Source organism: Dicentrarchus labrax, unplaced genomic scaffold, assembly GCF_905237075.1.
Source record: "Dicentrarchus labrax unplaced genomic scaffold, dlabrax2021, whole genome shotgun sequence".
Taxonomy (NCBI): domain Eukaryota; kingdom Metazoa; phylum Chordata; class Actinopteri; family Moronidae; genus Dicentrarchus; species Dicentrarchus labrax.
This window is the reverse complement of record NW_026136719.1, coordinates 21,252,558-21,275,526: the sequence shown is the minus strand read 5'-3', so window position 1 is coordinate 21,275,526 and position 22,969 is coordinate 21,252,558. Positions and strand designations below refer to the sequence as shown.

The following is a 22,969-nucleotide window of genomic DNA, read 5'->3' as shown; positions in this document are numbered from 1 at the left end:
TTCACCTATCTGTTGCCAAGAGAAGAAAAAAAGATGAAAAGGTAAAAGGAACCATACAGAACCACTAAGGAACTTTAAATGACATAATCAGGAGTAGATAGCGAGGGCAATCTTCAGATATGTTTTATGTTAAGTCAGAGCGCCTTGAGTGCTTCTGAAAAATGCACTACACTAGAGCTACAAGGTTTGTTTCATGACAGCGATGGGAAGTCATTAAATGCCTTGACTCTTTCAAAGGGGAAGAAGATGTGATGGAAAACAACACTTTACCTGTGCAGCAGCACCTTTGTTTAAACAGATTAAATCTCTGTGTAAAGACACCAGTCAGCTGCAGCCGATCATCCAGGCTGCATATTAATTCCTGCCTGCAATCCAACTCCAGAGAAAGTTACTTATCACGAGTTTGTCACTTTGACCCCGTAACAAGCTCAAATATACGCATAGACACACACACACACACACAGAGAGAGCTATCAGCCTAATGGAAAAGTAAAAGGACGGCTCTGGTTGACTGGAGTAAAGCAAACACAGAGAGACAGATAGGACAAGACAAGAGACAGGTGGAATACACACAGGGCGTTCACGCACACTAAAATACACACACAACCAAATCCAGAAGGGTAATAGAGGCAGTGTACTGTGCACACAACCACCCACACAGAGCACTTAATACATACACACAGCAGGATACACTGGCCTACATTAACAAACACACACAGTAAACACAAGCTGGATGTTCCCTCAACATAAAAAAAAGGGACCGCGCTCAGTCTCTCTCCTTCACACACACACACACACACACACACACACACACACACACACACACACACAGAATATATATGTGTGTACAATGGTGACGTGGGAACACCTGGAGGATATTTAACTTACATTTCACGTATGACATACTATTGCATGTACAGGCCTGGTATATCATGAATGGAATCCATGCCTCCACATACACAAAGTCAATCTAATCAGCTTTCACTCCTACTACTACTAATTCTACTACTGGCCTTCTCATTTAAGAAGTTACTGTACCCACTGCATGACACACACACAGAAAGAATGAGTAAAAAGTAAAGAAAGTAACATACAGACATTTTCATTATGGATTTATCCACCAGTTCACTTCTTGACTAATCATTTGGTCTATAAAACATGAGAAAATAGTGAAAAATGCCAATCACAAGTCCAAAGCAAATGTCTACATAAACGAAAACCCAAAGATACAAAGTTTAATATGATTTAATAAAAGTTAAAGCGACCATGTATGGTTGGCACATGACATTTTCTGTAAAATTTCTTCAACTGTTTCAACAAAAACTGAACACTACAGGCCGATGTATTGCAGGGTGGGTTGTACACTGCTTTCATTTGAGCTTTTTCTACATAACAATCTCAGTGTATAAGCAACACAACTGTGTTTCCCACAGCAGGGACATCAGCATACAGGAAATCTGGACAGATTGTCAGAGCTGTCAGAGTGAATCTAGGTTGTTTCCACAGTAGGAAAAAAAATGAACTAATGTTTAAAGCCGACTATAAAAATAAAAAAAAATCACATCCCGGCAGCATGTTGTATCAGTGCTTTAACCCCGGCGTTAATCCGCACACTTCCTGATCTCTGCTCATTTCTCGGAGCAGCAGCACCAGCTTGTGCTGACGTGCTCTATAGGCTAACCCCCCACCCCACCCCACCCCACTACCCTACTCTACCCCCGGCCCTGTGAGCCAGGCCAGCAGCCTAATATTAATAACAACCAACCTGCACACTTTCACCTTTAAATCTGCCCACACATTAACCGGCTCCGCCACGTTAAAGCGGTTAACATGCTGCCCGGTGTGGACATGCTCCGTCCCCGCTGCCACGGGAAGGCAATTACCGGCACAGCGGGAGGTCTGTGCACGCCGCCCGGCCAGCTCTGCTACCCCTGCTGCCCTTGTCCACAATCATCTCCACCAAAATCAATGCCTGCCCACTGATACTAGCAGGCCCCTTTTTTTCAATCACATTCCTCACAGCATCGGTGCAGCCGCAAAAACACAGCCCCCAAAAAGAGGCACAGCAGCGCCAAATCACGCCGCTCCATCTTCGCTTTGTCCTGGAAGAAAACATCCACACGGACACCGAAGACGGACCGTGTGAGTCCAGAAAAAGCAGCCGGGGAACGGGAAACCTTACCTTTCGACTCAACGCTGTGCCCGAGTAGAAGTAGTAGGCTATCCCCAGCACCCACAGCACGGCAAAACATAACAATATCCTCGATTTCCTCCGCATGGCTGCCTCTTTTTTCCGTCCGCCTGTCTGCTCGTTTCGTGGCTCTGCTCCGGTCCGTCTGCAGCGGCTCGACCCGGTCGGCTGTGTCCGTGCAGAGCGCTTCGCCGTGCGGCTACGGCAGGCTTCGTCTAGTCGGTCTGGGGGAGCGGAGGGAGCAGGAAGCAGCCAGCCAACATCAGCGGGGTTAGAGGCCAAAGGCTAGTCGACTCTAGTCCAATCAAAGACCGGCTCAGGCAGCCCTGGAGGAGGGCCGGGGAGAGCAGCTAGTCGAGCCGAGCCGAGCCGTGCGGATCAGCGCTAAAGCCGAGTAAAGGGGGTGGAGACAGTCCCTGTAGGAAATGGTTGTTGTACAATTTCAGTTATGTGGGTCTGGGAGCTGTGAGAGAGGATCTGTGATCATCGTGCTACATGATTTCACTGTCTGCTGTGGAGCTGCAGGTGCAGCGAGGAGACGCTGGGGGCGCCAGAGACACTTTAAACCGGGTTAAAAAGGAGAAAGCAAAAACTTTCTCTTTATTTTCCACTCTGGTTCTGACCCGGTCCAGTGGAAGTAGAGACTGAACCTCAAAGGCTGGGAAGATTATCAGTTTCATCTGTTATTTTAACTTACTTTCCTCATTTCCTTCCTCACTTGGCCTCTTCATTCCTTCCTTTCTTTTTCCATGTATTCCTTCCTTCCTTCCTTCCTTCCTCCACTGTCCTAAATATTTGTTCCCAAAATTAATGTATTCTTGTGACAGTAGACCTATATTTTTGTTGGACAAGAGTTCAATTAATAAAAAAAAAAATATCCACAATTCATTTTTTCTTCCTGAAAACCTTCTCAGAACATTTTAAGACAAAACCTAAACTCACACATCACACACCCAGATATATGAATAAACATGAAAAAGACTTGAGAATGAGAATTACCGATGAAATGATTACTTGATAATCAAATAATTTCGTTGTTGTGCAGATTTTAACCTTTTTCTTGTGTTCTGGGATAATAAACTTCTATAATAAACATCTTTTGTGGATAAAGCAGCATTGCCTAAAGGTACATTTAGTCCCTGTTCTGGAGCTTTCAATCATATCACACCATCTTCCTCAACAGATGGAGTCACAAGATGGTCAATTTGCAGATCTCTTCTCATTTATTCTTGTCAAAACAATCTCACCTCAACGTTCGTTTAGTATCTTCAGACAAAACAAGCAGTTTGATTGTTCATTTAAATGGGGAAAAGGTGAGATGGTGAGAGTAACAATCAATGACATTGATCTTTAGTTGAAGACCTGTTTAGAGCATCAAACTAAACCAAACAGCCTTTCAACAGTCACCATCAGCTTCTCAACCCTCAGTGACTGCATCACTTCTTGGACAGTTCACCTGTTGTTCTGGCTCTCAGTGTGGTAAACAATAAAGTCTCCTCAGAAATGGTTTAGAGGAAGAGTCTTTAAAACAGTGTTTGTCTACAAGGTGTTTCCTGTAGTTAATGTGCAAATTTCATTCAAATTCTGAATTGTAGTCTGGTTTCTAAATGGTAGATGAATCACTTATAGATCACTTATAGACTGATGAGGGACATGCCCTGACCTCTCTGAGCCCCATATTTAAGGGATTCAAAGTCATGATTATGGTGAAGTTTACAGCACACTTAATGAGATGGTCGGTCCTAATTATGAAGAAGAGAACGCACAGTAATGAAATGTTACGAAGAAGTAAATGAAGGATTATGGTTCAGTTATAGATTTTCTGTAATGTGGTTTCAAACCTCAAGTATTTCTCTACTTCTCAACTAAATACGTAACAATCGAAGTCAAAGCTTAAAAAAAACATTGTTAGGTATAATTTATAAAACCCTGCCTCAACAGAACTGGGTGTGGTTTGATCAGATTTCATTAGATCTGATGGACACTAACATGAGCTAACAACCCCACGTTCAACATTCAAATATTGCTACTCAATCAACAGTTTTGACTTTGGCAGTGTGTCTTTGTGAGACCCCTTTACTCCCTGTTAGAAGTTGATTGATAAAGCAGCAGAAATCGGCTTTCAGATAATCATAATAATCATAATCAAATAATTGAAGCATTAAGTGTTACTCCAAAATGTATCTGATGGATCATTTTTGAAAATCTTTAAGTGTTCAGTGAGACACTTTTGGAGCAAGTCAACCTGACACTGTTGAACCACTTAAAAGCACAGATGTGTTTGTGGTCTGTGGCCTTCAGATCAGCTCTGTCTGAGATAGTTGCAACAATTCGGCGGAAACTTAAAGGTTCAGCGTGTTCAGGAAGGTTCAATCTGCCTCTGACATTTTACATTTTAATGGTGACAAAATGTGATTTTGACTGGACAGCAAAATGCCCCGTAGGCAAAGTTTTTTAAAAAAAGGGTATCAATACACACTTTGTCTGTGCCCTCATAGAGAGTCCCAGTAGTATTACACACACATATTTATTCATGGCTGCTCCCGCTACGGTGGTCTGGAGAGAGTGTGTTTATGTTACCTACAGTAGTGTTAGAGCATGGATGGATGGAAGTCAAACTGGAGATAGAGAGAGAGAGAGAGAGAGAGAGAGAGAGAGAGAGAGAGAGAGAGAGAGAGAGAAATAGAGAGAGACAGAGAGAGAGAGAGACAGGGGGGGTGGAGGAGTAAGAAGCAGAGAAACAGATGTGCAAATTTAGCAACACAGAGGTAAAAGAGGGTTTTATCTTTTGCCCTTTGCCTTTAGCGTCCTGAATAACTGTTATGAGCGTCTCAAATTACCCCTGAAGAGGGTCAGTTTGCCTTTCAAGACCTCTTCCAGAAATAGAGAGGAGTCTGTCTCTTGGCTGTGAGCTTGTCAGTCATCCTAACTCATGTGGTATTTGTAAAGAGTTAAAAGATTAATATGTATTTCATTATCCTCAGTTCTAATAACTCCTTTTAAATTAAGATTTAATCAAGACTAATGTTGCAATGATGACTCCAGATGGACGTAATGCTACAAACTAACTTCTGACTCTCAAGTATCCTGCTCAATGAGGTCCCATTGATTTATTATGTTCTTCTTCTTTGTCCATTTTCTGTCGATTATGTCTAACAGGTGTGAGTCTGTCATCACTATATAAATAAAAAGCAAAGACACAAGTTTGTTCTCCTTTAAAATAGATGAAAAACTGCAAAATACACTCAGTTCCAGTAAAGAGAAATCTACTGCGGCAGAGAGACGATCACATGAGAAAGTTGTCAGGCTGAAGGCCTCAGATTTGAAGAATTAATCAATTCAAGTCACAAGTCTGAAAAAGCTTTGATGAAGTGCCACTGAAATACAAGCCCAGCTACTTCAAGTACAGGTGTTGCAACATTAGCTGAGCATGGAGGGTTGTGGAAAGCTTGCCTAACTGGAAGAACTGCTGCCAAGACAGGGGGATGTTTTCTTTAACTCTGGAACATGGCCTCATGACTTGTGCATGTATTTTTCAAGCTGTCATACATGTGTTACACTGTATGATCTGACCAGCGTAGTTACTGTATCACAGACCTTCTTCAGAGACAGATCCCAGCTGTATTACTATGGATAGTATTATATATATATATATATATATATATATATATATATATATTTAGTGATATATCTTGTTCTAGCTTCATAGTATTATATTAATATTGCATGGGCAGAGTGTACTGTGTGGTTTTTCTAAATGTTACCTTCAATCAACCTGTATCTGGTGAGCAGTGATCTTTATATATTGGACAATGTCACATATCACTGAAAACTGTGTGAGCACCACCAATGTGTATGCGACTTACATAGTGGCACTAAAAATGGCAGAACATTTCTTCAAACACTGTTTTACACTATTAGGTCAATGACGAGAAAGCTGTTGATTTGCAATAGTGACTATTCTTTAGTAACAAGCCTCCTGTTTCTGCAGAAACTGGGAAAGGAGGGTGAGAGTTTCACTTAAGACCTGTTCAGTTTTAAGGACAAACAGGAGGCAGATGAGTCAGAACAAAAGTGTCCAACATTTCAAAGACGTTCTGTAGAAGAGCTGTGAAGACGTGTTTAAGCCATTTCCTGTCTGAAATGGTAACTACTGTACATGCCTCATTTGCAAAGCTTTAACTGAGGCTGTTAGAGGGATCAAGCGTTTATAAACTATTTGACATTTTCTTGAACTTCGCATTGATATTCTGCTTTGTAAAATTACAATTTTTCCATTTCCAAGCATTTACATAAACGTTGAGGTATAAGAGGAGAGTTGTTTAGACAGTCTGATGTCTGATTATTACCAAGATATGAGAAAGTATATATTATACATGGAGGGACAGTAGGGAGTCCTTTTTATTCATTAACACCATATTTATGTGACAGATATATCTTCTAATGAGGTTGATGGAAAAAAAGCTTTCAATACAAGTCCCCAAACCTTTTAATATGTAAATGACTGAGCTCTGAACTGCACAGAGGATTAAAAATCAGACCACTGAAATACTAAATAAACATGAAATATGGACTTCTGAGTAACTTCAGTACATCAAAGCACCAGTTTATTATTTATGCCATCAATATAGCTGTAATGTAAATCTCTGGATTCTTTAAGAGCCGGACTTTTTTTTTTTTTGTTACTTTTTTTCATTGTTTTCAAACAATGTCAGTTTAAACGATCAACTTACAGCATGAAAACATTGAGCTGTCACTTACTGCCAGCCTTTGTATCAAATGCTCACTTGATCCATTGAAAGTAAAATTTAAAAAAGCTGTTAGTTGAATTTATATAACGTAAAGCAACCAGCTATTGGGGGGAGTTTCTACCGGGACATTGCACAACGATTTAAAGTAGGTTTTAATACACCTTTTATAGTAATAGCATAGCTTTCCTCTTATTAGACAAATATTATCTTGAACCTGTGTTCATTTTTTTTAAATAAAGCACATACAGTGAATCCATAAAGTTACAGCAGACATTTACTGCTCTGCTTCAGTATCTACAGCACAAAACACACAGAAATGTTAGCGCTTTACTTGAAACGAATACTTCTGTGATACCAGAAACAGTAGCATTTCTTGTTCTGCCAACTTTTTGGCAGTTCAAGTTTCATAATGTAAAGGCCCCAAAAACCCATTAAGTCTGTGAGATTGTATGACTCCAATTTATCATCTCCTCCATTTATTTTACAGTAACACCGCTGTGACTGCATTCGTCTATTTTTCATTTGTGTCTAAAAAAAGCACAGTCCATTCATCTGTTCTTTTGTCAGCCTATACTAGAAACAAAACAACAATACTGTGCAGGTGTCACAGCAGGCCTGACAGTCTCAAAGAGTCATGCCACTTACCTGCAACATCCCTGTTTCAAATGCAGTTTGGTTGCATGTCTTCTCTCTAACCTCCCCTCACAGTTCCTGTCTGACCATCTACTCAATCAAATAATGGCAAAAATTCATAAACAAATAACAACACTGCACACAAAATGACAATTTAAACAGGCTTGAGACAGCATCGTATCTAAATGTATCTGTGTTAAATCATTTTGGAAAAACAAAACAGCAATATAGAAACAAAAAAAAAAAAACATATCCATACATTCTTCAGCTATTAATCATACCTCACTGAATTCAGTTTCTTCAAGTTATAATATAAACACAACATTTGACACATCCTTTGTCATGGTTGCAATGTGAAATAAATCTGATGAGGAGACACTTTAACCTTGCTCAAATACAGTTCCCGTATTGACACAGGGTGAAGGTCCTCCGACAGTCGCTGTGCCTCCTGAGAAACAAGGAACCTTTCCTCCAGTCAGACATGTGCTGTATGTTATATGGTATATAGGGCGTGTTAGCATATAACAGACGTTAACCAGTTACTTTGTATCAGTGCGATTGAGTCTGGTCATAACACTCCTCAGGAGCAATTTTTGCGTAGCTCCTCTGAAGTATTTTCATCTTGATATTTTTAAATATTGTACAATCGTACAAATATTGTACATTGTACTGTTATGGATGGATTCTCCATTCAAAATCAGAAATTACATATAAACAGTCTTTCCATTTATTTCAAATTTCTTTTAATTAGTTAAACTGAAAACTAAACAAAAGGTTGATGGTGGTTGATGTGGCAGTTCAAACAGTGTACTTGTCCTCTCCTTGTCTCTGTGCTTTGTGGTAGTGGGTATAGCTGCCGTACAGCTCATTGAACACCTCTCTGACTCCCATCTGCAGTCCGGCCGTCAGAAACTTGATATCCTGCTCCATACACAGGTCCAATATCCGATAGATCCCCTCTGTTAGATGCAGCTTAATGTCTGGTCGTAGAGTAACCTGGAGAGACAAATAAGAGGGCAGTTATGAAAAAGGAGAAGATGAGACATGAATTTATATTATTCATCTAATTTATGTTTGTCACACACACTTCATACTTTGAGTTATCTTGGTTTTCTCATTTTCCTCATGCATGTTAACAAGACCACGTTCGCTTCGTTCTTAGTTAATTAATGGCAACATGATACTGAGTTTCTACATACAGCCTGAGGGACAGCCTGAGGGAAAACATATTAAGCCACAAATGATGTGCCAGAAGAGTTGAATATTAATTTATGTCACACATCCAGCTTCATAACCAGGAGCTTCAATTTGAAGGAACAGCATCAGCTATCCTGGCTAAACATATGTTAATGCGAATGTTAAGAGCAGGACTACAAAGGGAAGAGAAAATATTCAAAGCAGACAAATGGAACAGAGCTTTAGTAAAGAAAATGGTCCATAAACCTGGTCTTAAGAGGATCAATAACATACCATAACCCTATTTTCAGCCCATTGCACTGTAGATGTGGTACATAGTAACAATTACAATTTGCTCTTTGATTAGTGATATATTTGCTTGACTTTGTTTACAAAGTGAATTTTATAGTAATCATTTACTCTTCTTGTTTCTGCCACTGCTGCTCTGAGTGGACAGCATTGTTTTTAAACCATCTTGAGCTTCAGATCTGAAACTCAATACAGAATATTGCCAAGTGACCCAGATCCATACAATCTGATCCAGTCTATGAGCCCCAATACTTCTACTATCTACCTGCGTGACAAAAGCGGAGAAGAAGCAGAGAAGCAACACAACATCAAGGTGCGCTCTCTTTCTCCAGCAACACACAAATGTGCACGTGCACACACAAAAACGCAATGGACAAACACCTTTTGTGCTCAGTGAACCCTGCGCAACAAGCCAGAGAAAATTCAATAGTGTCTGGTTATTCATCCCTGTTACATTATACCCCCACAGGCACACAGGTGTTGCACACAATGAGTGTGAAGATGATGGTGGCTGTGTGCTGCTGACTGTAAATGATCAGATAAAACCATGGTTACCTAATTACAGGCTAAGCATGAAAAAAAAAAAAAACAGCCCCATAATGGGCGACGGACCTATCAAATGTTACACGGAGCAGTAGTTTGCCAGAGTTACAGTTAGTGGTACGCCAACTGTCCAAATACATGATGTGGCTTTTCCACCTATTTCATGTCCGTCAGTCCTGGAAGAGGATTCTTGCACTGTTGCTCTTCCTCAAGTTTCTCCTATAATTACTTACAGAAGTTTTTTTGTGGATTTTTTTCTCTGGGTCTTAAGAAAGAGTTTAACAGTTTTCTGAGATAAGATTGACTTGAACTGTGGTCAGATTACCACATACAAACTCTTTGAAATACTTTTCCCCCAATACATAACATTGTGTTTACCTTATTGAAGGCTATATCTGCTGTTGTTGTTGTGTCTATTTGCAACTTCCGGGTAACTTGTGAAATGCATTTGACTAAAATTAAATGAGCCTATTTAAATTAGGTTACATTTAAAAGGGAAGTGCACAGGTTTTACATATCAAAGTCTGTTTACGGATGTTGGGGAGTACTACTGCACGTGACACAGTTGAGTGTAGTTGCAGGTGTTTTGTAGCTCCAGAGAGAGCTCTGCAAAGTCTGAATGGGACTGAACACTGCAAATGTAAAAAAAAATCTGTGAATGTGGGGTTAGAAAGAGACCTGTGTAGCCTGCTCCTCCTCTCTGAGGCTAGCAGCTCGGGGCTATATTAGGCGCTACTAACATAACACACCCAAGTTACCGCCCAAATTGTTACAGCTCGAGTTGCATTTTGGGTAAAGAAGGCGACAGGTTTTGACAAGGAAGGACAATTCATAAAACAAAACAAAAAAACTATATCACTGATTCTGATCCCTTTTTTTTAAACTGTCTGTCATGAGTACGACAACCAATGCTAAAACGTTGGAGTGCTCTTTTAATAGGGTTTTCAATAGAATAGAAAAAAAGTCCAACAATATCAAGACAAGTTCCCGAAGTCCACCAGCATAAAAACTGTACTTTTAACTGCAGCTGCACTTTGTTCTAATGACACCTGGCTGCTGCATGGGAAGTTCAGTTCAGGTGGAGAGCCATTAGAAACAGTTCTGACACAGAGATGGCTAAATTTCCTCTGACTTACAAAAGAGGTACATCTTTTTTGAAATCTCCTATTAAAAGCACAATATAAATCCAATTTTAGGATGATCAGATGACACACAGAGAGCTCAAAGAATCCTGAACACCTCTCTCTCACTATTTCTGTCTGTCTGTCTGGGTACTTTCATGTCTTCCTCTCAACGTGCGACTCGGCTGGAAACTGCTGAGTCAGGTTGGCGTCATGTTAAATACAGTCTGGTAGCAGAAAGGAGCTGCGTTCACTCAAACCAGACGTGACTCACTGCTCGGAGGGAACATCCAGCCTAAAGCTTCATTCCAGCACATGGAGTTACAGTAATCCTGGAACTGTTCACTCAGATTTGTGAACATTTGCAATCTGGCCAATGGAAACACTTCCCCATCTCTGCTTCTGAGTGTCAGCATCTCCGTCACTCTGCTCGGCTCAGTCTCGCCGGCTCATAACGCACCACCAGACAAACTAGTCTGGATCAAAGGATCAGCTGAGATCCTGCTGCCTCATTCATTGTGTGTGTGTGTGTGTGTGTGTGTGTGTGTGTGTGTGTGTGTGTGTGTGTGTGTGTGTACCTTCTGCAGCTCTGTGACGTACTGAGCCACCATGAAGGCTGACAGTGTGGTGAAGCTCTCAGCTGTAGCAGCAATGTGAGAGTACATCCTCTCTATCAATCTGGAGCACTGGAGATACACGTCACGGTCTGGACCTTTGAAAATAGAAACTGTTATCAACCTGTTTACATGTGACAAATCAAGTTTGCCTATTTAGATATCACCCCCAAGTATGCAGAGGGCGTTCAATTATTTACAAAATTAGGTAATTAAAGGAGCAGAGAAAATTAGATGCTTCTACAACTTGCTAAAACAGCAGATCTATTGGCAAGTAAGTAGTATTTTCTGCGTTTTCTCTATTTCTGGAAGGCTGTTGATGAGCAAACATCACAACCTGCCAACAGCGTGCGCCTGGGCATGACACAGAGTGCCTACCAGTTCCAGTAACTTTCAGTAACAGGAAAAGAGTGGACATTTTAATACAGCATCAAACTGACTTTTAGAAGTTGATTTAACTTCTAAAAGTTTACTCTGTGAAATCTGCTGTCTTTCTGCACCAAACCACAAGCCAGACCATGATTGAACAGTATGTCATTTATTGACAATTCTCTGGGGTTTGGAATATCAGATGAATCAAACTCTCAATTACATGCTTTTCCAAGTAGGTTACCTCAAATGATTGTCTGCACAGACACAAACTTAGAACGTTTTTCTACAAACCAATTGTTTTCCTCCACCTTCATTAATAGCAATATAACAACTCTTCTTCCTCCGAGTATGTATACGTTACCTGTGTCACCGTCTCCTCTCTGCCGACCCTCCTGCATGATGGATGCAACCAGGCGGTGAAAGACATTTAAGAATGATGGAGCTGCGTTCAACATCACCTGGACACACAAGTATGTATATGGTCATAAAACATATTTATACAGTTAGATTAGGAGGCAAAACGGACCCACATATGAAGTTTTGTACACTCATAATGAGTCTTTGGTTTTGTCCACTGTTCAAAGGCTGTAAATCTGCTCAGTTAGTATTGCCATTCGCCATAAACGGTGGTAAAAAGCTAACCACTTTGAAAAAAGAGCTTTTCAAACATGAACAATTATATTGAGGCATGGTACATTTGGTCTTGAGGAGATCCAACTGACTTCACAGTATACATGAACCCTGCGCTGCCAGACCTACCGATGGTTCAATCTTTTCAAATACCAAAGATCTTGTGTGGAGAAAGAGTGGTTTACTCCCACTATATTCTAGTGGGAAAAAAACACCAAATACGTGGGAAGAAAACACTGCACAGCACACACAGAACATTTCCACTTAATGTGATGGTACGGCTAAAAAACAGTGTCTTCCACTTTGACTTTGAAACAAACCTATAGAATTTACATGTGATACGGTCATAAGAGTGTGGGAAAAAATGTTCCGTATGCTTAAAGAAACTTAAATGAAAATTTATGGGGGATATGAAGAAAAAAAAACCAGTCCTGCATTATTCATCTACCAAATCATTTTAACTGCTTGAGTTATAACAGAACAGCCATAAACTTAGAGTCCAAAACTTAGGCGACTGAGGTAAAAGTTGGATTCCCACAAGAGCTACGTTTGCATTTCTGTCCATACCTCTCCCTCTCTGTTCTCTATTCAAGGCCTATGCTGGACTGGGGGGGGGGGTATATAAACGAGGGGGAGGTGATGTCACCAGCTCTGGTTGGAGCTCAGTAATGGTTTCCATCGACTTCAACCCGCTCCATGCCAGCCTACACTGCCTGCCAGCTCCCCTACCTCTCCTCTCCACCTCACTCCCTCCTCCCTCTGTCCTATCACACCTCCTTTCTCCAGCTCACTCCCCTCTTCTGTTTTGTCCTGAAACTTCCCTCGTGCATTGCATTCAGATCACGTCTTAGTCTTTTGTTCTCCGTCTACTGCTTCTTCTCTCATCTCTTTATCACTTATTTTTATTCCCCTCTGTGCCTCTATAAATGTACCCTCCGAACCTTCCCCCTCCCAATCTGCCGAGCTCCTTTATTGCTGTGTTTTGTCCCCACAAACATCTGATATCAGTTAGCTGGTTCTTGCCCTGTTTTATTCAATGCAGCTGCCCCATTTCAGTCGCACTATGTCACTGTTTCTGAACCAAAAAACCGTCAACATTTCAGAAAGTGAGAAACAAAATAAATTATCACATTAACACCATTACAATATGAATGCAACTGGTGAGCCAAACAAAAGGCGGACTGGAATGTGGGTTCCCATTTAAAAGTTTTACATTTCTAGTAACTTTGTATAGGGAAAACTTATGTTTTTGAAACTCTGGGTGCAATGCAAGCCCTTCCAGTAAAAGTTGACATTTTGGGCGTTTTGAGGTTTTCGTGCAGCTGCAGCATGACTCTGGTGAGCTGCAATATCCTTTTGTTTAAAGCAACATTCCTCTGGGGCATCCTGTGGGCTCAGCAGGAGAGTTTAGTACATGTACCACATTTTCTTTAAAAACCAGCAGTTTTGATCTACAACGATCTTCATTACACACCTGTTTCTGTTATTTAGCCTCCCCGCAATTATATAAATGGGTTGGACATAATATTTGAACCACCTTTAAGCATGACACAGCATAATTCAACAGCATCACAGACACCTCCACCTCCACAAGGACCATAAAGTTGAATCAACACTTCTCTAAAACTGTTTCAATAAAACTACTGAACATTACAACCTTTATGAAGGTAGGCTGTATTGCAGGGCTGTTGTATTAGACTACATTAGCTTAGCTAGGTGTACCTAATAAACTGGCAACTGAATGTAGATAAGCCATTATTCTTTGGCACAGTCTCTTCAGCCTCTGTGATAATCTCTTACACATTCATTGTTACATGATGGTTATTTTTTTAGTTTTTCCACACTTTTTTAACTGACACATTTGTCAGTTTCTATGTGTATGGTTATACTTCATGTTTGTATCATTCTGTTTCTTTGAATATATTCCCACATCTTGTTCCAGAGGACAAATTCAACCTCATATTTTAATCCAAATCTCTCTACTACACCTAAAAACCTTTAATATTATCGCCATCCAAGTTTACTTCTTTGCTTATTGATGCCTTCCTTCCACAAACACCCACCCATCTGCCTCTTCATACCTGAGGATGACACTGGATGATGGCAAACAGTGCCTCATGAACAGCCAGGAATGCTGATTGGTAGACGAGCGGGGTCAAGTGGTCGAGGGGCACCGACTGGAGCGCTCCGAGGACCAAGATTACATGATGAGGGTTGGTGATAAGCCCCTCCCCCTGGCGCAGCAGTGATGTTACTGACATCACCGCAGGAACGGTGAATGGGAGGGTCAAAGAGACGTCCTGACTGGACGATCTTACTAAGAACTGATAGAAAACACATACGCACACAGAGAGACAGAATGATGTACTCAGACACAACTAACAGATCAAGTGTGTACAAAAAAGTGCACACACACACTTTTCCTACAGTGAAATGTCAGATTTGTCTTCTGTGAAAAAAAAAGACCTATTAAATCATATTTATATATAGTGTGACACAATTATTTGTATATTGCACTACTTCCAAATTAACCTAAGACATGTTGTTCAAGAACTGTAAGTTGGTTTTATAACATTAATATTTTACAGCCATTAAATTTAGATGATTTAGGACATTTAAAAAGGTCTCTCTCTCTCTGAGAGAGAGGGGGAGAGAGAGAGATAGAAACAGATCAGGCAGATGACAGACAGAGTGAGTATAGGTAACAGAACAGCACGGTTAGCATATTAAAGTACTGTGTGTATGTGTATGTGTGTGTGTGTGTGTGTGTGTGTGTGTGTGTGTGTGTGTGTGTGTGTGTGTGTGTGTGTGTGTATGTGTGTGTGTGCGTGTGTAATAGGGTTTAGCAGATTGCTGTGTTGTCTGTCTGCTCCACCCAGCAGTCCTGATGGAAAACACATTGACCAAAAGAGCCTCAGTGGAAATTACAATGAACAGGCACTCCAACGGAAATCAGCAGACTGTGATTGTCATTTGGCTGCTGAGTCACTCGAGACGGCTGTCACATGTACTTCCAGCACACTGTCACTAACATTATTACTGATGTAGAGACAGAGAACATACTGTAAAATACTCTCAGCATAGTAATGTCCCCTGCTTGTCTTAACATTTCTGTGCAAGTTATACCGACACTTCTAGCTTTATAGTTTTCCTCTCATCTACAAGAGGAAAAAAATAATTTACAAGTTTATCAAAATGAAATGAGAACCATTTCAGTGGAACTGATACTTCTATCCAAACTCAATTAAATTCATTCATTCACGTGTGCACGTCTGTTTCTGAGTAATATGTGCATATGTGTATATATATATATGCTCACTAAAAAAAGATTCAGTGGTGTGTGCTGCATATGACTTTGTGTTTGATGCGTGCGTGCATGCGTGTGTGTGTGTGTGTGTGTGTGTGTGTGTGTGTGTGTGTGTGTGTGTGTGTGTGTGTGTGTGTGTGTGTGTGTTTCTCACCACCATAGCAGATATAATCTGTGGTGCAAGGAGCCACAGAGCTTTAGAGCAGGGCTCAGGTAACTGACAACAGGACAGCAGCTTAATGATGATTACTGCAGATAGCACCTCCTAGAGAACAGTAAAAGAGGAGCTAGAGTGAGAAAGCAGTTCATTTTCTAGATATTTAACACAGCTCATCTCACAGCTGAGATATTTTCATGTAAAACACTGTAACAACATCCCTGAAAAAATGACAGTGGACAAAATGGCCACGGTTTCTAGGATTTTTAAACATGAAACAACAAAAGTGTACAAGTTATCAGCATTGATCCAGGCCTCACCCTGTAGTTTCCTGCCCTCAGCTGGCCAATGTCCAGTCCTTCTCTGATCATCATCAATAGCAGGTTGAACTGACCCGTACTACTTTCCTCCACCAGGTGGCGCAGCAGCTCCTGCACAGCTGGCTCCAGCTCACAAAGATCGTTTGAAGAGAGCCAGGAAGCTGAAAGCAAAGGGAAAACAAGTTACATTTAGAATATGATGCATAACTGAAATACAGAACAGGAGCTCTGTCACAAATTCCTTTACAAAGATAATAATGTTCACTTTTGATTGACACTGTCAGAGAGGTAATAATTGAACTACTTTATTATTGAGGTTGTAGTTTGCAGTGTTTTCTAATGTTTTTCCCACCTCATTTACATACATGAGTGGAAAATATTAGAAATACATTTCAGTATATAGTATAAAGCTGAGCTGAAGCAAAATGTTTAGGTTCAATACTTAAAATAAATGCTATATGGTGAGATTTTGTGTGTGTGTGTGTGTGTGAGAAATACCATGTGTCCCTTCAAACATTGTTTGAACTGTTGAAGACTGGATTATTTGTTAGTCATCGAAACAGATGGCATGGAATTAATTTTATACCATTTGGTGTAAACTCATGTCAATATGTGCAATACACCAAAGCAATTAGTGAAAGAACAACACTGACTGATTGCACAGGTGAATGATATGTTTGCTCTTGTTCTATGTGTCCATGTACCTGTCAGTAGTCTGTGCACATTCTGCAGTATCTGCACGTGCAGCTCATCCAGCTCCTTTCCTCCCGTCCTCTCCTCTCCTTGCTCATCCTTCTTATCTCCTCCTGTCTTCTTCATTGCTTTGTGGAAAGCTGATAGGAAATGGAAAGAGGAAACTAGGAAGTCCATGGGCCTGTGGGCAGAGCTTATTTCTTTCAGGATCTGCTGGCAGAAGTTCTGATAGAGGTTCATATGGCTCAGCTTAGTGTCAGTCTGCTTGTTCTTTTCCTCCACTGACAGTGAAGACAGCTCACATTGCAGCATGACCGTAACAACTTCTACTACAAAGGCTTGACCGAGGATGCGGGCTGGCTGGATGGATGACTGACTGACAGTCGGAGGCTTTAGTACATACTCAACCGCTGGTCCCAGTGAAGCAGTCGTTCTTGTGAGCATTTGGGTCAAGGTTTGATCCATTGGTTTACTTCTTCCCAAGTTAGAGGTCATTGCCTGGGAGAAAGAGGTCAGCGATGCCAGCAGGACATGAACAGACATAATGGACAGTCCTGGATCTGGTTTACCTAACACAGCTGCTGAACCGGGTGCCACAATATCCGTACTGGTAAGATAGGAGGTAAACTGGTCCAGGTTGAGTCGAACGCTGCTGTTTCTGATTATAATCAACTGGACCAAACACCTGATGAAGCCCTGCACTGCTTTGATTAAATCCAGCCAATCGGAGTGGCATGCGTCTCGAAATCTTCCATTGTTGCTATGGCAGAGCAGAGAAGACACGGCCGCCTGCAGCAGAGCACCACCATGGATGAGCTTCAAAACACTCGGGAAGTTTCTACCCTCCAGGAGACAAGTCAGAATCCTGAGCAACTTCACCAGGAATACGGCATCACCTCCAGATTCAGGAGGGTCTGCAGCCACCTGGTCTGACTGACTGGAGGTGGAGGTGGAGGTGAGCATGAAGAAAAGGAGGAGGAAAACAGAAGAGAGATCCTCAGAGTTCATCCCATCTGGGTTTAGGTGTGTTAGGATTTGGAGTAAGTCTACCAGTTCCTTGCTCTGTGTGTCAGTCAGCAATACAGACACCTCTCCGGTCTTTGAGGATGCCAATATGTCCTCAACTATAGTCTCCTTTGTGGGCAGAGCATGACTGGCATCGCTTTCTAAAGAGTTCACTCCAGTTCCTTTCTCCTGAAACTTCAGGAGTGTAGGACAAATCTTGGGTACATGTGCTGCCTTGAAGACACCAATGATCCTTTGTGTGAGTGAACAAACTGTGGCAGAGAACAGTGATGGCAACTCAGCAAAAACGGGGCTTTGGAGAAGCTGTGAAGATATGAGGTAGACAGTCAGACGGCCAGGTGGCTGGTCCTTACCTCCGCCTGCTTGTCTGCTGAGGAGTGAACTGACAAGTGCATCTGCTACGCAGTCCACATCTTCTCCGCTTAGGTAAGGAGCAATCAAAGGTAAATTGGACGTGATGAGATACCAGTGTGCAACAGGGTAGGACCCAGTGGTCACACTCCCTATCTGCCCGTCCCACACCTGCTCCCCATCCAAACTCACCTCGTAATCTGATTTAGCTAAAATAAACTGGGCTGCCCTGTTTAGCAGTGCGACAGTGCTAGGTTCACAAAGTAATGTGGCATCTAGCAAAACCTTCTTTGTTTGTTGCAAAGTGAGGAGTTTGAGCAGGAAACAGCTCATGGGGCTACAGGACGGTTGGAGACGTGCTGGAAAAATCTCTCCAGACAACAGACTTTCTATACGAGTTAGGACTGGAACACGGTCTGCAGTCTTACTCGCAGCTGCTGTCTGGGCTGAGTCAAGAGGTGTGTATTTGCTGCAGTGGATATAGAAGAGCGTGTCAACTTCCACCCAGGTGTATGTGAGGAGGAGAGCGGCCTCCTGGATCTTTTGTTCCCACAGTGCCCCAGTATTAGACTCTGAGACCTTCTCTGGCTCTTTGTGGTCCAAGTTCTTTTTGCCTTTCCTTGGGGTCTTTTGAATTGAGCTTGTATTTGTTTTTACAGACTTTTTTTCTGATGACAACAGATGCAGCAACTCCTTGACTACCTGTTGCATCTCCTCCATAAGGCCTTGACTCTGCCTGACTATGGGAAGAGGAGAGGTGCTGTCTAGAGACTTCAGACTGAACAAAACAACATGAAGCAGCTGGCTGAGAGAAAACAGCTTCAGGGATGCATCCTCTCTCTCTTGGGCTTTATTCTCCCATTTATCGTCTTCACCCCCATCAATCTCCATCTTCTCTGCCCCACTTTCCTCATTCACCAAGTCAGGCAGTATATGCTTCCTGATGCTTTCCAACACTAATGAGCAGATCTCTATGCCCTGGGAAGGCGGAGTGTCCAGAAGACAAGTCTTGAGCGAGGCAGAGATGCCCTCAGGCAATAGAGGAGGTCGGAGGTGGTCCAAGGCCGGCTGACAGATCACAGACAAGAGCTCGGAGAAGAGGCGAGGCAGCTGACGGAGCTTAGTGTAGGTCTGGAGGAGACTGCACACCATGAGCTGTTGGGAAACAAACATTTTATGGCAGTTAAAACTAACCTTTTACACATTTTAATATTTAAAATTCTTCATTTGCAAGTATAAAATTTAGGGGGAGGCTTTCATGTCAAATACACAATAGAAGTTAAGATTAAATCTAGACCTGTCTGGCCCGTTGAACTCGTGCTTCCATGCATTCAGAATTAACCCAGGCTGAAGATGACAGCTGGTCCAGGTCTGGTTCAAGAATCAGATGGTTGAGATTCAACAGCACCTTTAAACAACGGTACCATGCTGGAATGCTGAAAGACGAGACATAAAAAGTTTTCACTGTAAGACCAAGAACATTTTTACTTCAATTATGTTGACTATTAAAAAACCTTTAATAGACAGTGAAAAAAACATCAAGATGGGTGTTTTTTTGTTTTTTTTTTACCTTGGCTGGGCCTGGTTGAAGAGCATTTGTCCCAGGGCTCTATAAAAGTTGAGCTGGACCTCTCCGTGTCTGATCTTGTCTGCTGCTACATTGTAAATATCAGCTGACAGAGCCTGGCTTAGCAGGGACTCCACCGCCAGCAGAGCCAGGCTCCAGCTCTCTGGGGTACAGAGGGAGGCTGGTGGAGACTTTTGCCCAGTCGGCACAGAGACTGGCTGGTCTGCTTTGGCAGTTGAGGGTGAGTGTCCATTGAGACCTAGGTCCAAGGCCGGGACCAACCTGGCGAGGAAATAGAAACACAGCATCCTGCGCGCTTCTTGACTTTCTCCTCTGCCTTTTCCGTAGCTTTCCAGAAAGAACTTAAACAGCAGAGACAATGTGTTCGACTTCACAGAGTAATGTAGGGGTGGCTCACAGTAGCCCTCAGCACTCAGTTTGGAAAGTATGGCACTGACTGGCTTCAAGGGGCCTTTTGCCCCTCCAGGACCACGTTTCCCTGAATCTTCTTTAGATGGAAGGAGCTCCTCCTTGTAAGACGTCAAGTGCTCAGAGGGGAAGAGGGCCGACTGAAGGATGGAGTCTATCTTGATGCGGATGTCTCTGCACAGCTGCTGACGGAGACGCAGATGTGTGTGAGAAGGTGCAAATTCCCCAGAGGTCAGCAGGTGTCTGAGCAGTACTAATGTCTGGATCAGCTGGTTGGTTACCATAGTAAAGACTCTGTTAGGATTGGCTTGTTGTCGCTGAACTGACAAATAACATGACAGCCCCTGAAGCAACACCTCAAACAAGTTAGCTGAACGGAGGTTTTCCTTGAAAGAGGATTTATTTGGATCTAATTTTGGCTGATCTGGCGGATTTTCAGTGATCGCCTCCATTTGGGAATCGTCCAGTTTGCTGTTAGGCTGAGTTTGAAGACACTCAGTCATCACCTCATCTTCACATGTGACAGAATCAGCCATTAGAGCTTCTGTGAGCAAAGACTGTTGTAGCTCACGGCAGGCCAGAGCAGAGAGCTTCACCAGGAGATTGACCATGAGTTCATACTTGGTTGTGAACACAGATGAGAGCGCAGGAGACGAGAGAAGGCCCTGACAGACACTCAGTATGGTGGACACACACACTGGCGACTTGGAGCCAACACGCGCGCTCTCCTGGAATCTATCAAGCAGCAGCTAGAGGCAAACAGAGAAAAGAGGTGTCAGTAAAACTTTAACATGACAATGTCAACACAACCTCTTCCTAGAGAATAAATGCAGCCAAAAGCACTAGTCTAATATGTGATTATGCAGCAGACAAAAACTCTCTAGTTTTGTCTGGTCTTTTTATGAGAGTATTGACAGCACACCTGTGCCATGTTGAGCCTCAGACTGATGGTCTTGCCCTGCTTGAGAAGAGAGTGGAGCTTCCTGCTGTGGAGCAGATTATCAAGGTAACACCACAGTCCTTCCAAAACATTCTGAGAAAACTCCACCTTCTGATTGTACCAGCCTGTCAGAGCGTGAGTGCACCAGTCCAACAGCACCTACAGTGGAAAGGGTCAAGACAGACATGAACAAAACAGGTGGCCGACATTTATATCCTGCTATTAAATTCATCTAAAAAGCCAATCTCTCCCCAGCTTTTTTTTCATAAACTTGTCAAATTAATAAATAATCAAGTGTAAATGATAGTACTTTATAAGTCCTTTAATTCAGTCACTGGATTAGTAGATAAGAAGTCTGTGAAGTACCTCTAAAAATAACCTAAAAAATAATTACTTGTACAACACTATTTTAAAGTTAATATGAAAAAAAAAGCTTGTAGGACGCATAATACCTACACGTAGTCCAGTGTCTGCAATTTAAGCACGGACAATGGTCTTGCTCATAGATTACACATTCTTGATTTAAGGTATAAAATGAAACCTATTAACCTCAAAAACTACAATAGTCACTTCACACACAGAACAATCTTTAACTGCTCAGGGTCAAAAAGTACCACTATCATTCTGTGAAGAACCTGTGTGACATCTTGTCACACAGGTTCAGGTGTTACCTGTTCCTTGTTAGGCAGCAGGCACTGAGTGGAGATCCAGGCAAAACGTGCCAGCTTTAACTTGTCCTCCCATGGAGTCTGAGGACTCTTCAGTTTCAGATGGATACCTGAGTAAAAGGCAGCCATCGCTGCAGCTGAAGCTACTGCTGCACAGGCCTGAAGAGAGGGGATGGAGAGGAGGAGTCAGGGCCAGAGGGAGGGAACATCACATAGGGGGAAAGGGGAGAAAACTAAATACGATCACATTAATCAGATATCACATACACATTAAAATACATGCGCAAGCAAACACCCCCTAGGAAAGTAAATAATCAACAGACAAGAAAAGACACACACATACAGTAATAGTCGTTTATTTTAAGTATAGAGTATATTCTAACTCTAGTAACCTAAAGTTACAGCTCAACCCACACAAACGACCAGAAGTTGCAAACACACATTTTCAAAAGGAGATTTAAGTTAAAAACACTTTACAGTCCGGTGCAGGTGTGATGGGCAAATCACTTTTCATGTTCAGGTGTCTTCCAGTCAATCTGATGCCCTCAGTCTACAGGGCTCTCACAAACTCACATGCTCTACAGCTAACGACAGCTAGCTACATAGCATACTTCAGCTAAAGCCAAGTGAAGCCAACAGTGAGGCTGCTTCTCGTTCACAGGCAGAGACCCATGAATGAGCTTCAGTGTTTAAGAAACTCTCACATGTTGTAGTATAAACTTAACTTATTTAACTTATTTAACTTATTTAACTTACGACTTTTCAACTTGCACGTGTGTCCTGTTTTCAGATGTGGATGAACTTTAAACTTTCACCCGGCCGGCCAGGCAGAAGCAATCGAGGGTCGATTCAAAGTCTCGGCTGTTCCGATCCGAGGATACACAGACCCGTTTCGCTTTTGCTTCAGCCACAAAAGACCCTTGTAGAAATTATAATTAATTAAAGTTTAGCTTATTATTATGAATTAATATAAATTTCGAATAAACAAAAACACATTTCGTCGAGAAAACTCTGTTTGTCGATAAAATAATTTAGCTAATATCCCATGTCGCCTTATTTTTAGGCGACATGATTCTGTATGTGTGTATGAACAAAGTAAATACATTTTAAATTAATTATTAATTGTACCATTCATTTTGTTTTGGGACCTTTCAAAACTAAACACTAAACA

At 41.8% G+C, this 22,969-nt stretch overlaps 2 protein-coding genes across 5 annotated transcripts in view; both read right to left on the bottom strand.

Moving 5' to 3' along the window:
* galnt2 (UDP-N-acetyl-alpha-D-galactosamine:polypeptide N-acetylgalactosaminyltransferase 2) overlaps positions 1-2,671 on the bottom strand; it is a 51,757-nt gene extending 49,086 nt beyond the window's left edge. For 2 of the 3 annotated variants that reach the window (XM_051379022.1, XM_051379023.1), the window contains exon 1: positions 2,183-2,671. In XM_051379022.1, the coding sequence (XP_051234982.1) occupies positions 2,183-2,278 (96 nt within the window). In that variant the 5' untranslated portion in view covers positions 2,279-2,671. The remainder of the gene's footprint in view (positions 1-2,182) is intronic. The other variant, XM_051379024.1, reaches the window with a different exon arrangement.
* Positions 2,672-7,396: 4,725 nt separating this feature from the next.
* On the bottom strand, positions 7,397-22,622 carry urb2 (URB2 ribosome biogenesis homolog). 2 transcript variants are annotated; one of them, XM_051379606.1, is made up of 12 exons: positions 22,555-22,622; positions 21,802-21,957; positions 21,113-21,289; positions 19,765-20,939; positions 19,492-19,630; positions 16,829-19,349; positions 16,125-16,285; positions 15,802-15,912; positions 14,422-14,664; positions 12,072-12,168; positions 11,303-11,436; positions 7,397-8,571 (listed from the first exon to the last, which is right to left on the bottom strand). In XM_051379606.1, the coding sequence occupies exons 2-12, from the start codon at positions 21,925-21,927 to the stop codon at positions 8,374-8,376; spliced, it is 5,082 nt and encodes a 1,693-aa protein (XP_051235566.1). In that variant the 5' UTR covers positions 21,928-21,957; positions 22,555-22,622; the 3' UTR covers positions 7,397-8,373. The 2 variants fall into 2 exon arrangements, with proteins under 2 accessions (XP_051235566.1, XP_051235565.1); XM_051379605.1 differs by lacking the exon at positions 22,555-22,622 and adding an exon at positions 22,276-22,533.
* Between the last annotated feature and the right edge of the window lie 347 nt (positions 22,623-22,969).